Genomic DNA, 17,025 nt, shown 5'->3' on the forward strand with positions numbered 1-17,025 from the left:
TATTAGGTGAGACCATGACAGAGGCTGGAAATAAAAAACAGATTTCTATTAAACCTACTCTGGCTTATTTTAATGTAAATAATAATACTTCATTATAATATAAAAATTTGGGGGCAAATGCTAAACAGAACATGGTAAGACAAACTTTTCTTTAGTTACTTTTACATTTTTCTTAATTATAGACCACATGAAGGGTTTTGAACTTTCTTGTAAAAGTAATGTGGGGTAGATGAGTTTTAAGTGGGGGAGATGGCACATTTTTCTATGCACTTCAGCTGTTGTATGGAAAATGGATTGAAAGGAGTAAAAGTATAGGTGATAATGCTTTTGATTAACAACAGTGGTGGCAACCATTTACAGTATGCCATGTCCTATGCTAATCATGTGATACATATTATCTCAATTAATCTTCACAACAAACTTGTTAGATTTTGTTCTTACATTGTGTAGCTAAGGGAACTGTGAATTAGAAAGGTTAGATAAATTGCTCAAGGCCACATAGCTGATGAATATGAAGCCAGGAGGAACTCAAACACAAGTCTGGTGTGCTTCAAACTTAATTTTCCAAAATATACTTCTGCTTTTTATATTTGTTTTCCCAGCAGACTCCTTGAGAGTAACAACTCTGTTTTGAAATAGCAGCTAAAGACATACCTCAGCACTTACATACTCTCTGCATCCAAAAAAGTTCAGTATTCGTTGATTTAACAATGAATATATTTATATTAAAGTAGTTTGGAAATGTTTATTTGGCAACATTGCATAGGTTCAATGTTCTGTATTTATTTGAAATTAATAATGCCAGATTTAAAATGCTACAAATTTAGAATTTTTATTAATTTTTATGAAACTTCAGAAAATTAATCTGAAAGCAAGATTTTACTGGATCTCACTTAGGAACAAAAATGATTATATAATAAACTTACTATCTCCCTTCAACAGGGTCAATGTCAAGGGTGTTAACTCCACTGCCATGGATCCTTTCAACATCTCTGTCTTTGTTTAACTCCAGTCCCAAAACCCTGCAAAACATAAAAATTAAAAGGAGGAAAAGGAAAAATAAAGTTAAACAATAAGAAAGTAATTTAACATTAAAATGTCCTTATTTCACCAAAATTACATGGAGTCAAAAATCACAAGTAATGCTTAAATCTCCTAACATACATCCAAAGGTATTTATAGATTATTAAAGACCTTATACAAATTTTTAAAATAACAAGAGTACTAACAGTTACATGTAAAGAATTTCTCCTGAAGCATTGTCTTATCTCTTATTTAAAGGGTGTATTTTATTAATTTTTAATTTAGATAGCTAGAAACAAACAAATTTTCATGAACAAAAAGTTAAATTCTGATAACTGAAACTTAGCTGAGGACATCTAGTGGACAAAAGTTTAAATTACAGTTTAAAAAAAATTCCCCTGTTTCTTAAGCCTTATAGAAATATAAAACGAGCATGTTCAACTCAACAATTAAGCACATTTAAATAAATCAAATTAAATATAAATAAAAATGATTAACAAGTACTCTCACAAATTAAGACGAATGAAATTTCTGATATTCAATACCTGTAAACCATCATTATCCTGGTGAGGACGTTAAGATTAAATGAGTTGAAACATAAAAAGTGCTCATAACAATGCTCAGCATATAGTAAGTGCCTAGTGAGTGTTAACTATTAGAAGTTGTCTCAATCTTTTGGATGTCAAAAAGCATTTACATTAATTTAACCAAATGATCTCTAAATTCATTATTGATCAAAATAATGTTAATTTAAATAAGATTTTCCCCCCAGTTTTACTGAGAAATAAATGAATACATATCATTGTATAAGTTTAAGGTATACAGCATGATGGCTTAATTTACTTATATTGTGAAATGATTACTACAATGGGTTCAGCTAACATCTATCACCTCATATAGATACAACAAAAAGAAAAAAAAATTTTTCTCCTTGTGATGAGAATTCTTAGCATTTACTAACAACTTTCCTATATATCATACATCAGTGTTAACTATAGTCAATATGTTGTACATGACATCCCTAGTACTTATTTATCTTATAACTGGAATTTTGTACATTTTGACCACTTTCCTCCAACTCCTCCTGCTCCCACCCCCTCCCTCTGGTAACCACAAGTCTGATCTCTTTTTCTATGAGTGTTTTCTTTTCTTTTAAGAGTCCACATATTTAAGTGAAATCATATAGTATTTGTCTTTCTCTGTCAGACTTATTTCCTTTAGCATAATGCCTTCAAGGTCCACCCATGTAGTTGCAAATGGTAGGATTTCCTCACTTTTTGTAGCTAAATAATATTCATTCCATTGTAAATATATACCACAACTTCTTTATCCATTCATTCATATGTGAACACTTAGGTTTCCTTGTCATGGCTATTGTAAATAATGCTGCTATGAACATGGAGGTGCAGATATCTTTGTGAGTTATCGTTTTCATTTCGTTTGGATATATTCCCAGAAATGAAACTGCTAGATCATGTAGTAGTTCTATTTTTAATTTTTTGAGGATCCTCCATTCTGGTTTTCCTCCTCATGTAGTAGTTCTATTTTTAATTTTTTGAGGATCCTCCATTCTGGTTTTCCACAGTGGCTGTACTAATTTACAAATCCCACCAACAGTGCACAAGGGTTTCATATTCTCCACATCCACTCCAGCATTTGTTATCTCTTGCCTTTTTGATAACAGACGTTCTAACAGGTGTGAGGTGTTGTCTCACTGTTTTTGCACTTCCCTGATGACTAGTGATGCTGAACATCTTTTCACATACCTGTCGGCCATTTGTATATCTTCTTCGGAAAAATGTCTATTCAGGTTCTTTGCCCATTTTTCAATTTTTTTTTTTTTTTGGTATTGAGTTGTATGAGTTCTTCATGTTTTGGATATTAACCCCTTATTAGATAAATGGTTTGAAAATATTTTTTCCCATTCTGTAGGTTGTCTTTTCACTATGTTGATGGTTTCGTTTGCTGTACAGAAGCTTTTTATTTTGATGTAGTCTCACTTGTTTATTTGTTTCTGATTTTTTTTGGTAAGAGTGCTTATTCCATGTTATATCACACTGTAGTTGGTAGGTATGCAGTAACCAAAACCCATCCTATATTGGAAAAAAAGCTGTTGAAATGGACAAAAGTTTCACATCATGGCCCTGGTGTTTATTTCCTACCATTCACAGTTTGCTTTCCTTTGGCCTAAGATCCACCCCTCCCCACTCCTCCCCACCTTTGGAGTTCTTGTTTATTTTTGGTTTTGTTGCTTCTGCTTTAAGTGTCATATCCAAAAAATCATTACCAAGGCCATGTCAAAGAGCTTTATTCCTATGTTTTCTTCTAGGATTTTCACGGCTTCAGGACTTACATTTAAGTCTTTAATCCATTTCAAGTTAATTTTTGTGAGGGGTATAAAATAGGGGTCAAGTTTCATAAAATGAGAAGTTTTAACCTACCAAATTATCATAGTTTTTTTAAAAAAAATAACAATGCACAGTGCTAGGAAAGGTACATACTGATATTTTTATGCAGTGACAGTACTATTAATTCCCATAAACATTTTGGAAATCATTTTAACAGTAGCAAGTGTCTGATTTAAAGATATACAAGTTCCTCTTTTTCTCTTGGAAGACAGTTTAGCCTTAGATTCAAATATCCAGTCTAACACTTACTACTTGTCTAACCTTGATCAATAATAAAAACAGCTAATATTAATTAAGAGCCTACTATTTGCTGACATTGTAATCACTTTATTAAGTGTAATAAATGGTAATCCTAAGTAGTAACTTTCCCAGTGGTAGATTACATTATTAAACACTTTACCTGATTATAAAACTAAGACAGGGCTTCCCTGGTGGCTCAGTGGTTGAGAGTCTGCCTGCCGAAGCAGGAGACACGGGTTCGTGTCCCGGTCCAGGAAGAGCCCACATGCCGCGGAGTGGCTAGGCCCATGAGCTATGGCCGTTGAGCCTGTGCGTCTGGAGGCTGTGCTCCACAACGGGAGAGGCCACAACAGTGAGAGGCCCACATACCGCAAAAAAACCCCCCAAAAACCCCCCCAAAAAACTAAGACATAAGTAATTTGCCCCAAATCACATAATTGGTTGAACTACATCTGAACTCTGACATTTTTTTCTCTAGACCATTATGCTCTTCTACCATTTCTAAACTTCAATATTTCACCAGAAAATAATATTTCACATTTTCTCCACTGAAATGCCTATTTCCTCTTAAAATATTTTTCCATCTGATGACTTTTCAAATTATAACAGTAATATTTGCGTCTTATAACAAGTAAAATAGTATCATAAAGACATGTACAAAGAGAATCATCCCTTCCTTGAGCTCCCTCTCCTAACAGTGAAAACATGGTCTCCATTATCATTAATATATTTATTTGATCAATCCCCCTGTATGTAACCAATCTCCCATCTCCACTACTACCCCGTCCTCCAACAAGGATGCTGCTTACCAGGCTTAGGCTTTGATTTCTGCTTCTCTCAGCACCCTGATCAGCTGAGCTTGCCTGTCTCCACCTTTGGACTACCTCCTCAACCTGCTCAGCCAGTGAAATCTCACTTTTGGCCAACCTAATCCCTGCCTTATAGGTAGCCTGCCTCTACCCAACCTAAATACTTTAGGTCTGAATTGTTTGGGAACCAGAAGGAGGGGTTAAGATGAAGGGAATGGGGGAGGGTACTACAATAGGGAAACAGGGGTGGGGTTTGTGTGGAAGGAGGCAAGGTGTGCAAAAAATAGTTAAAATGGCAGGTCTGACACTGCTATCTTTAGAAAGGGCTGCTTGCAAGACTGGCCCTTACCTGCCTTCTGGGATTTCAGGAGGGTTCCCAACATTTCTGGTAAGAATGGCTCACTGGACCCAAACTAATATTTGGAGCAAACAATGGACATTATGAATACCTACATTCCTTCTGGGAGTCTGGAATTTTGGTACATGCTAAGCAGAAAGTGCTTATGTGGCCAGTTCTCAATTAAAAACTCTAGGCACTGAGTCTCTAATGAGCTTCCCTGATAGCTTCACCTAAGCTGTCACAATTCATTGCTAAAGAAATGAAGCTTATCTGTGTGACTCCACTGAGAGCTTGTGCCTGGTTTCCTTCACAAGTCACCCATGTGCCTTTCCCTCCACTGATTTTACCTTGTATACTTTTGCTGTAATAAATCATAGCCATGAGTAATTTGGTACAACCGTATGCTGCATACTGAGTCCTTCCAGAGAATCCTCAAACCTGGGGGTGGTCTTGGGGACACCCTCCACACAAAAGAATAGAAGTAGAAGGAAGAGGGGTAGGGAGAATATGGGAGAAAAGAGGGAGGGGAGAAAGTGAAGGAGAGAGGGTGAAGGGGAAAGGAGTGAAAGAGAAGAGATATGGGAGAAGGCAGAGGAAACTGGGGTAAGCAGGGTAAGGAAAAGAGCGAGTACTTTTAACTTTTTGTTTTAACGTCTTAAGATGGCTTAAAAAATTTATTATATCCTTTCATCTTCTTCAATGATGAAATACTTTCATTTTTATTTTTTTAGGCTATGACATTTTTTAAAAAATACATTTATTTATTTATCTTCTTTATTTTATCTTTGGCTGTGTTGGGTCTTCGTTGCTGTGCGCGGGCTTTCTCTAGTTGTGGCAAGCGGGGGCTACTCTTCGTTGCGGTGTGCGGGCTTCTCATTGCGGTGGCTTCTCCTGTTATGGAGCACAGGCTCTAGGCATGTGGGCTTCAGTAGTTGTGGCATGCAGGCTCAGGACTTGTGGCTTGCGGGCTCTAGAGCCCAGGCTCAGTTGTGGCACACGGGCTTGGTTGCTTCGTGGCATGTGGGATCTTCCCGGACCAGGGCTCGAACCCGTGTCCCCTGCCTTGGTAGGCAGATTCTTAACCACTGTGCCACCAGGGAAGCCCCATGATATTTTTTTGAATACAAGTTTCCCTGTTTCCCCTAAGTTGTAGAAATAGTTTTCCTTTCTCTCCAGATAATTTATAACTTCAATTTTCATTCCATCTTGGACTCAAGAGTTATCTAGAATGTAATTCCTAATTTTTTTTTTTTTTTGCGGTATGTGGGCCTCTCACTGTTGTGGCCTCTCCCGTTGCGGAGCACAGGCTCCGGATGCGCAGGCTCAGCGGCCATGGCTCACGGGCCCAGCCGCTCCGCGGCATGTGGGATCTTCCCAGACTGGGGTACGAACCCGTGTCCCCTGCATCGGCGGGCAGAGTCAACCACTGCGCCACCAGGGAAGTCCTGTAATTGCTAATTCTTTAAACATTGAATTAGAGGTGATGGTGATGTTCTCATTAATTAATTTACTTCCAATTTCTTTAGCTTATGATCAAAGAATATGACCTGTAAAGATGGCTACCTTTTTGAATTTGTTAAAGTTTTCTTGGTAGCCAAGTACATAAAAATTTTGGTAAATGTACCACTGACATATAAAAAACATGCACATTCTCTAAGAGATGTAAAGTTATATATGTCTATTAAATTTGGTGTGTTGTTTATCCATTTCCCCCATATGTATGTATTCTCTCTCTACTATATCAGGACCATTCTGGAAAAGAAACTAGTGTCAAATTTTCTTTACATTTTGCTTTATATATTTAACTGTTTGAATACATGTTTTATTACACCAATTCATCAATTGTGCTTCAAATAATATCATCTATTACAATGTTTGGTGCTTTTAACCAAAAATCTCACCTTAACTAATATTAACAGTGACTTCTGCATTTTGTTGACAATTGTCTAATATCTTTTTATCCTCTACTTTAACTTTTAATATTTAAGAATTTTGTAAACTAGTTAAAAATATTTTAAATTGAGGTATTTCTGAGCAACAGCTTTTAGCTATATTTTATTTAAAAATTAATCTGATAATCTGTGCTTCTTAATGGGAGGAATCAGCCTGTTCACCTTTGGTATGACATCTGATATACTTGATATTATTTATTGTTTACTTAATGTCATAGTTCCATCTTTAACTTTTCATTTTGCTAGTTCAATGAAGTTGCTGTTCATTCCCCTTTGCTAATTTTGAAGTGTGTCTAAAAAGATCTTCATCAGCCATGTTATATATTTCCAGCTTGTTTATTATTATATATTTAGATTTAACCATACACATACTACAAGGTTCACTGCTCTTCTCTGTTTCCTCTCCTCTTCATCATTTACATACCCTGGGGCCTTGTTCAAATACATTTATTCATCAATTAATGTTGTTCCTTGGGTATCTTTTCTTGAAGGGGAAAGGGGGGAAATATTTCTAGGAATTTTAGCATATGCACAATATTGGACAGATTGGCTAAATTTGGATTCCTGACTTGCAGTCCTTTTTTCTTGTTAGTAGATATCATTCCAGTCTCTAGAACTGCTAAGATGTCTAATGTCAACCTGTTTTTCTTTTATGAATAAATTGTTTACCATTGGAAGCTTTTAATAATTTTTTTCTCCATTCCTAGATATATTTACTAGGATATTTTTAATTTTATGTCTTTTTCATCAATCCTATTGCACTTCAGTGAACCTTTTTAGTCTGTCAATCTAGTCTCTGCTTGTTTGTTTTGTTCTCCCTCTGGAATTATTATTGCCTCTGGGGTCTTCTGGGTCTACTCTCCAAATCTCTTATCGTTTCTCTCATACTTTTTATACTTGCTTTGTGATTTGACATATTTCTTTCGTTTGATCATCCACTTCATTAGTCAATACTCAAAAGTAGCCACTCCAGTTTGAGGTAAGATAACTAGCACACTTTACCCATCTCCCTAGAAATACAACTATAAAATGTGAACAAAATGCATGGAATACCTATTTGAGGACTCCAAAAAGTAAATAGCAGCAACTGGACTGGGGGAAACACCAAATCCAACATACCACCAAAACAATGGCCAGTTTATTATTTTTTTCTCCTCTGCTACTTCCTGGCTGGAAACCTGGAAGTGAGCACTGTGGCACAGACAGAGAAAGTTCCAGGAGTAAAAAAGGGAACTCCAATACTCAAGGACATGCAGAAATCACCCATCTATATTTTTTCTCTCTTTTCTCCATTCTCTTGTGGCCCAGCCCCTAGGCAATCTGATAGCAGCACTGGCAATGGCTGGAAATAGTGACCTGAGGGAGTCAAAACTCCTGGGGAAGGAATCTGTTTTCTCTGTTCATCAGAGCTCTGATCCCAAGAGAGTGGGTCCAATCACCATTGCTTTCTTCCTCTGTCTTCTCACTTACAGGACCAGAACTGGGCCCAAACACATTAGTGTATGGTAAACAGGGTAACTGAGCCCAATGTTTCCAGCAGGAGTACCAAAAGGGAGAGTCCCAGTGATGAGAGGTACCAGAAAGATCACTGAGAGAAAGAAGCTCAGGAAGGCAACCTCATAAAGTTATTTATGAACTCCAGGACTCATCACTGAGCAGAGCATGCATGGAGCTAACCTTAAGTAGCATACAAAAGATTCTGAAAACTAAGCTAACAGAGTACCACTCAGGTAACAGACTACTGAGTGGCACACATTGGGGGCAGATTTGAAATGGCTTTGAAAACTGAATTGACATTAGAACCATGGCAAACATAAGGAGGTAAGAACTTTCAGCCTGAACCTAACTTCGCCAATTGCTTCTTAAAACAAAAATATCAACATTCTTCATAGGACTGAAAAAAGACCCAGAGTTTCATGACATTACAAAATGTCCAGGATACAATGCAAAATTACTCTGCATATGAAAAACCATGGACATTTCAACTTGTATGGGAAAAGACAATCAGAGAGACACCAAAGCTGAGGTGACACAGATGTTGGAATTATCTGACAAAGACTTCAAGGTAGCCATTAAAATATGCTTGAGCAAGCAAATGTGAACATAATTGAAACAAATGTTAAAAAAGGAAAGTCTCAGCAAAGAAACAGAAGACATAATTAAGAACCAAATGGAAATTTTAGAACTGAAAAATGTTAAATTATTTTTCATCAAAAATCTAATTTTCATTAAAAACTATTTTTCTGATAGACTAAATTGCAGATTAGAGATGACAGAGGAAAGTCAGTGAACCTAAACACAGATCAATTGAAATTACACAATTTAACAACGTAGGGTAAAAAGACTAAAAAAAAAAAGAAGAAAGAAAAGAACAGAACACAGCCTCAGGGACCTAAGTAACAATTATAAAAGGCCAAATGTCATCAGAGTCCCAGAAAGAAAGAAGAAAGTGGTATGTAAAAAATATTGGACAGAAATAATGGCTGAAAACATCCTAAGTTTGTGGAAAGATATAAATCTGCAAGTTCAAGAAGCAGAATAGACTCTATGATAAACCCAAAGAAGTCCATGCTCAGACACATTATAATCAAACTGCTGAAAAATAAAAACAAAGAAAATTTCAAAGCAACCAGAGAGAATGACAAATTACCTACAGAGAAACAAATGATTGAACTAACTGCAGATTCCTTTTCCAAAACCATAGAGCCATCCAGCCTTGTTCTAAAAGAATTTCTAAACAAAGTTCTTCAGACAGAAGTGAAGTGATATAGGAAGGAAACTTGGGATATCAGAAATGAAAAGAGAACACCAGAAATGATACATATCTAGGTAAATAGGCTATTCTTCCCTTTAAAATATGTTTGATGGTTGAAAACAAAAATTGTGACACTGTCCAATGGAGTTTACAATGTATGTAAATCTAATATATAAGACAACACCACATATGGTGGAAGGTAAAGGGTGATAAAGTTTCAATATACCAAATGAAGGAGTAAAATATTGATTCTAAGTAGAAAATGAAGTTAAGTAGGTGTTTTACAATTCCTAGAGCAATAACTAAAAAATACTATACAAAGAGATATAGTCAAAATCACAATAGATAAATTAAAACAGAATATTAAATAATGTTCAAATAACCCAAAAGAAAGCAGGAACAGGTAAATAAAAATGTGAAGCAATCAGTACTTCCATTCACTGCTGATAGCAATGTAAGCTTTTAGAGAACTGTCAGTTTCTTAAAAAGTGAAACATATACCTAGTCATTCCACTGCCAGGTATTCACCCAAGAGAAATAAAAGCATATGCCCATACAAAGACTTGTGCATGAATCTTTAGAGCAACTTTATATGTACTAGTCCCAAAACAACTCAAATGCCCATCAACAAATGAATGGATAACGAGTCATGGTATATCCACAAAATGGAAAACTCCTCAGCAATAAAAGAATGGATACATGCAACAGGATGGAGAAATTTCAAAATAATTATTCTGAGTGAAAGAACGCTAAGAAAAAATAATTTCATTTATAAAAAATTCTGAAATATACAAACTAATCAATAGTGACAGAAAGCAGATCGGTAGTTTCCTGGAGTAGAAAGAATGTGAAACAGGGAAAGAAGGGAGAAAGGGATTACAGTCTTGATGAAATTTTGGGGCTTATGGATGATTGTTATCTTGATTATGGTGATGGTATCAAAAGTGTATATATATGTCAAAACTCATCAAATTGTATACTCTAATGTGCAGTTTAGTGTATATCATTGTACCTCAGTAGAGTTATAAAATAAAAAAGGAGGGTATGAATTATAAACATTGCATTTTAGTGTTCATGTCTTTGCCTGTAGTCAACGACAAGGAAGAAACTAGGGCAAATGACAGTAGACATCTTCTTTGAATAAAATAGGACTGTATTTGTTTAGTTAAGCTAAAATATCATTAAAGAGGGGAATCTTAAAAAAAAACTACCTTAAACAGTTTAACTTAAATATACAAGTAGTTCTTATTTTGCATTGTCTGATACACACGAATTTCAGTTACCATGATTTAGTTAATACCAGACCACGACAACATGGTTCAAATCTCAGTTACCATGGTATATTAACTGTGAGTAAAAAGCGCAGTGTTCAATACTTGCTTTTCAGTCCACAAGCTACTATGAAAATAACATGTACATTAAAATTAGTGAGCACTTTGCATGACTTCTTTCAAAGTCTGCAGATGATCACTGTGCATTTGTTATTCAGTTCACACACAGCATTTAGTTTTGTTACCTCTGTGCCCCTGAGATAAACCCACAAGGAATTCCACAAAAATGGATAACTGAATGGGGGAATTAGCAAACATAATTAAAGTGCACAAAAGCAACACAAAGTGATGATACTGGAAGTGAAACTCAAATTGAATGTAAATGGAATTACAAAAGAAATAGCTCACTGCGGAATGTTGACATTGCTGCCATTTTAGAAACTCTAGATATGCAGACTGAAGAGATCAATGAAGGTGAACTTATCGACATAAATGAGGTAAAGTGTTTGCGATGAAAAGGCTGAATATGTCCCAGAAGAAGTGATGCTGGCAGAAATCTTCACATTAAAAGAACTCTCAAGGACTTCCCTGGTGGTCCAGTGGTCAAGACTCTGCACTCCCAATGCAGGGGGCACAGGTTCGATCCCTGGTCGGGGAACTAAGATCCTGCATGCCGCACCACATGGCAATAAATAAATACATAAATAAATAAAGAGAACTCTCAGAGATATTTCAAGCCATTGAGAATGTAAAGGATAAAATGTTGGAATCTGACACAAATTTAGAAAGGCGTGTGATAATTAGCCAAGGTAAAGAAAAGATGCTCAACTTGTGAGTTGTTCAATGAGAAGACAAGCACTGCTCAAACTACTCTTGACAAGTTTTTTTTTTTAAACAAAGAAATATACTTTGGTTCTCATCATTTCTAATATTTTACGTTACACAGATAACTGATAGTGACTTCTAGTGCTTCAAAAAATTTTTTTAAAGGTCACAGAACAATTTGAATTTTCCGCACTAATTATTAAGATAACTTTGCATACGTTTTAGCTTACACAATCAGTTTTATGGATGTGCACTACTATGCAAAGCAAAGACTGTCTGAATATTAGCTAATTTTTTGAAGAAGAATGAAATGTGCTGAACAGAGGGCCATAACATCTTTCTTCCATACACCATACACATATTATATATAGTCTATGATTTTCAAGGATTGTTAAAATTTGTTTTTTATTTATTAATTTATATATTTTAGTTGGGTGAAAATTTAAGACATATACAAAGCAACTGAATATGGAATCTAAGACATATGCAAAGCAATTGAATGTGGAGTCTTTCTTAAGCAATGATTCTCATTTCTAGCTATACATTACAATCAGCTAGGGCGCTTTAAAAAATTCCAGTGTCCTAGACCAATTAGACTAGAATACATGGGGTTGGAATGATAGCATGAGGATTTTTTCCAAATACCCTATGTTATTTTAAATATTCTGGCAAAGTTGAAAAAGACTGTTTCATCTTTTTACACTTTCCCCAAATCTTTTATAATAACTGTCTCAATCATATCTCATTTTGTTTTAAGCCATTTGTTTGCACTATTTCAAAAGTGGTCCATTTAGTTTTATAAGAATAGCAACTTTTGTATTCATACTTTATCAGCTCCCACTAAAATGACATCATCAGAATAATAAATAAAACTAGCATTAATAGGGTTAGGGAGAAATAATGACTTTTGATAAGCACACAAAGCAATTGGTGGGAGAGATGTGCATGAGATTACTAGAGTACAGGTTTGTAACCAGAAAGGTTAAGTATGCTTGGGGAATCAATGTTTTACAGAGGAAATGAAATCTATTTAAAGATGGATTAATCTGGCAATTTGGTTAGGAAACCTTCACTGTTTTGAATTTTTATTTCTTCTAATGAAGTAAGAGGTTTAGGTCACAGAATTTTGACTGTGCTAAAGAGCTATACTTAGTTGCTTCCTCAGACCAAGGACTTTTTGGAATTAAAAGACAACAAGAAACCAAATTTTTCAGACACTCAGTGGTGCACACGATTTACATTACTACTGATATGATAAGACCTCTGGTCATATGAGGGAAAAAAGAATAATGCTGCTTCTTTTCAAAAAAGTACCGCTACTGTCACTGAAATTAAAGATAATGGACAATGTCACTCATTTTCCAAACTTTACTTCGCTGATCATTAGGGAAGAATTGCAGAACTACTTGATGGAAACAAGCCACATAGTCAAAGCAGACTGACAAATTTAAGCAGACTGACAAATTTTGATACATACAAATTTTGCTTGATTTCTTGCAGTTACTGGAATAAAAAACTCTGGATATGCCTGTATGCTTTTGTTAAAGTGGATGACCTAGCTGAAAAGGAATTACTGTCAACTGTGCACTAACGGGGGTTGGAGGACAGTAGGAGATGCAACCCCAATCATGCTTAAAACTAACCAAAACATGGTAAAAAAATTAATACTCTCTTATTTAGTTAAAACTGTATGTACTATCTAGAAACATATTTACCCATTCTAAAAGCATAATACTAAAATGTAAGGATAATACATCTTAGAACACAAAACATCATACAAATTGTGCCAAACCCTCTTCTAGGCAATGGGAATACAGGGTTTTAGAAGACAATATACCAGTAAAAAAAATAAGTATATAATACAATTTCAGTGGCAATAAATTGAATGAAGAAAACAGAGCAGAATAATGGGATGGAGAACCATTGAGAGCAAAGAAGGGATTCGGGGGCAGCAACTGACACATTTGATGGCTCCCTCTTCAAACAGTCTTCCCTCAGCATCCATGATACCTCACCACCCTAGTTTGCCTTCAATCCCTCTGGTTACTCCTTTTCAGTTCTTCTGCAGTCTCATCTTCTGCCTAACTTTAAGTGTTGGTATTTTTCAGGTTTGTAATCACTGAAGTGCTTCTCTCTTCTTACTCCACAAATAGTGCCTGGGTGATCTTATGTCCTCCTCACTTCACGTATCATCTTGCATTAAACAATCTAAATTTCTCCTGAGCATCAAACATATACTATATGCAACTGTGTCCTGCACTCTCCAAGTGAAATCTCCACAAGTTCCTTGAAAGCAATATGGGAAAAGTCAATATGAACAAAATTAAAGTAAAACTTGCTCCCTCTTTGGGGAGAGATGTTACCATCATTCACCCTGACATACAAGGCACATAGCTGGGAATCATTGCAGACTTTTCCTTTTTCATCATTCATTATATCCAGTTAATCTCCATGGCTGGTTGATACTATTTCTTAGATTTTTTTCAAATATCTTCACCCTCTTGGCCCCAACTGCCACGTCCCTGGCTTGGGCTTCCATCAACTCTCTCCTTGCAACAGTTACCTAACTTGGCTCCCAATCCTGCTCTCAACTTCAATCCATTCTCTAAGCAGATGACAAAATGCAACAGTTGTCACCTTATTCTCATCTTCTTACCACTTAACCAAGCATACAAGACTCTTCCCCATCTAGCCTCCCCTACTTCTCCAGCTTCATCTCTTGTCAATGGCCCTCTCTCCACAATTCTCTGCTCTAGTCATGCTAAACTTTGTTCAATTCCTGGCCTATGCTCCGCCTTTAACATATTGCTTGTCACATAGTAACAGCTCACTAAATACGTTGACTAAATGAAAGAACGAATTCTTGGAAGATAGTTATTCCTTGGGAATCGGGGCGAAGGAATAAAGTAAAATGAAAATATCCTCATTTAGATTTATAGCGCCCTCACTCGAGCCCGCGTGCGCACCCACCTGCCTACAGGTATATAAAACCTATCCTATTTTCTCGAGCCACAGAACAGAAGAGAGAGTAAAGCCCAGTTGTGGTGGAAAAAGTGGTAATGAGGCGGCCAAGTGTGAGGCAAAGCTAACACAGCCATTGGCCCAAATTTTTTTTTTTTTTTTTTGGTGGTACGCGGGCCTCACTGTTGTGGCCTCTCCCGTTGCGGAGCACAGGCTCCGGATGTGCAGGCTCAGCGGCCATGGCTCACGAGCCTAGCCGCTCCGCGGCATGTGGGATCTTCCCGAACCGAGGCACGAACCCGTGCCCCCTGCATCGGCAAGCGGACTCTCAACCACTGCGCCACCAGGGAAGCCCCATTGGCCCAGAATTTAACCTGAATATTAGATAAAAGAATAAGGTTTTCTTTACCTCCGTGTGGACTCCGCTCTCCGAAGGCGAACAGGGTCGTCCAAACCCGCTTGTCGTGCCAACAAAAACCCTAGCATCCCGTCCCTTCACACCGGCTTGCGAACTGGACGGCGCCATGACAGAACACTGAGGCTGGGGTGTAGAGCGGAGTCTCCCATTGGTCAAGCATGATGCCATCCGGCCAATGGAGAGCGTCGTTACTTGAGGGTGTACGGAAGGAGGTGGGTGGGACTCCTCTGAGCAGGTGGGCTGGGTCGGCTGCCTGGGCTTTCTCGCTTTGGTCTCAGGGAACCTCGGCAGGTCACGGCACGACCCGCGCTGGAGCCGGTGGGAAGGCATGGGTTGGTCTCAGAATTTGTTCCATGTCTTGTGGAGAACGCTGTCAAAGGAAGTGAAGGAACAAGTGGGCACAGACCTGTTCGGGAACAAATACTACTATATCCCAGAGTACAAGAACTGGAGAGGTGAGATGAGAGCTAGGGCAGCGGTTGGGGTGTCGAAAAACGATGTGCGGCACTTGTAATCACCAGAGTAGACAACCCGAGTTCGTTCTCCCCACAACCCTCTCTACTCTGGCCGCTGGCTTTCAGACGGGCTGTCGGTGAACGGATACAACGCTAGCGTTGTATCTCCCATCGCCGAGAGCCCCGCCAGCGGAGGACCGCCCCCTCTGCCCCCCTCAGTGTGGGTCCTTGAGGTCGGGCGACGTAGACGGGGACAAGTCCACGGACGTCTTTTACCAAAGGTTCCCGGGAGGGGTAGGGAAGTGCCTTTCCTCCTCCCGTGACCCTCTTGCGACCAGGCTGGCGCGGGGTAATTCAAGAGGTGTATTTTGAGCGCCTCCGCTCTCCTCTTTCGTGGTGTTGACCTTTTTCAGTGGCTCCGGCGTTGGCCCCAGGCGTCACCTTCCTCAAGGCCAAAACTGTCAGAAGTAGGGCCATGCACGCTGACTGTATGGAAAAGAGATCCCCGCAAGGCTCCACGTTACCTTTCCCATGAGTTTACACTCCCAAGACCCTGTTGCGCTGACTTGAAAATACAGGGCGCTAACCGTGTTTCTGTGCAGGAATCTTGCGAAGTCTTGATGTTTGGGGAGGTAGGGGCCGTTGCTGGTCTTTGAGATCACACCACGTGGCAGTCGTGGTAAACTCTTCTGTGTTGTTCCAGCGCCGCGATGCAAAAGATCTCAGGCTTTGGGGTCAGAAAGGCATGGGTTAGAATCTAAACTTTGAGATCTAATAACTGAGGGATCACAGACAAAGTATTTGTCCTCCGCAGGTCTCAGTATCCTCACTTGAAAGTTAGAGATAATAATAATAGCAATAATATTGAGAAACACTAAGACCTTTAAAAGTTGTGTTCCATTCATTTCCCGTAACTCTTGACAGAGGGCATTTCTTCTTCGTAGAGCATATGTAAAGGGTATTCCTTGATTTATTACTCAAAATTGTTTTGCCTAGCCCTTTTCTGTAACTTATTTTAATATCTTAGACTTGTTTCCCTAATGAGCATTTAAACTCTATCAGGGCAGGAAATAAGTCTTAAAAGTCCACAAAGAACCTAGAATGGTGGTGAAGTGTTTCTTGACAGAGGAAGCAGAGAGAAAAATGTTTCTTTTCCATAAGTTGTCAGGTAACGTTAAAAAAATACGAAAAACATCAGATTGACCTTTTTAAATTGAAGTATAATTTACATACAGTAACGTTCATCCTTTTTGGTGTATGGTTTTATGATTTTTGAAAAATGCATACTCTCATGTATCACCACAGTCAAGATATAGAACAGTTCCATCACCCCCAAAAGTCCCTCCTACCCCTTAATATTTCATTCCCTCACCCTGCCCTTGACACCCACCGATCTGTTTTACGTTCCTACAGTTTTGCCTTTTCCAGAACATCATGTATAATAAATGGAGCTATATTGAATACAAGATGCAGTCTTTTGAGTCTAGTTTATTTCACATGGCATAATGCAGTTGAGATTTATCCATGTATCAGTAGTTCCTTTTTGTTACTAAGTAGTATTCCCTTCC

At 37.8% G+C, this 17,025-nt stretch overlaps 2 protein-coding genes across 3 annotated transcripts in view; one reads left to right on the forward strand and one right to left on the reverse strand.

Annotated features, from left to right (window-relative positions):
• ERCC8 (ERCC excision repair 8, CSA ubiquitin ligase complex subunit) overlaps positions 1–15,122 on the reverse strand; it is a 60,773-nt gene extending 45,651 nt beyond the window's left edge. Inside the window, exons 1-2 of one of the 2 annotated variants that reach the window (XM_082651025.1) lie at positions 14,994–15,122; positions 927–1,022 (exon numbers count right to left, since the gene is read on the reverse strand). In XM_082651025.1, coding sequence (XP_082507151.1) covers positions 927–1,022; positions 14,994–15,070 — 173 coding nt within the window. In that variant the 5' untranslated portion in view covers positions 15,071–15,122. The remainder of the gene's footprint in view (positions 1–926; positions 1,023–14,993) is intronic. The other variant, XM_082651026.1, reaches the window with a different exon arrangement.
• A 113-nt stretch (positions 15,123–15,235) lies between these two features.
• NDUFAF2 (NADH:ubiquinone oxidoreductase complex assembly factor 2) overlaps positions 15,236–17,025 on the forward strand; it is a 187,418-nt gene continuing 185,628 nt past the window's right edge. Inside the window, exon 1 of the mRNA XM_082650577.1 lies at positions 15,236–15,457. Within this exon, the coding sequence (XP_082506703.1) occupies positions 15,331–15,457 (127 nt within the window). The 5' untranslated portion in view covers positions 15,236–15,330. The remainder of the gene's footprint in view (positions 15,458–17,025) is intronic.

Source organism: Grampus griseus (genome assembly GCF_964374135.1).
Source record: "Grampus griseus genome assembly, chromosome: 3".
Taxonomy (NCBI): Eukaryota; Metazoa; Chordata; class Mammalia; order Artiodactyla; family Delphinidae; genus Grampus; species Grampus griseus.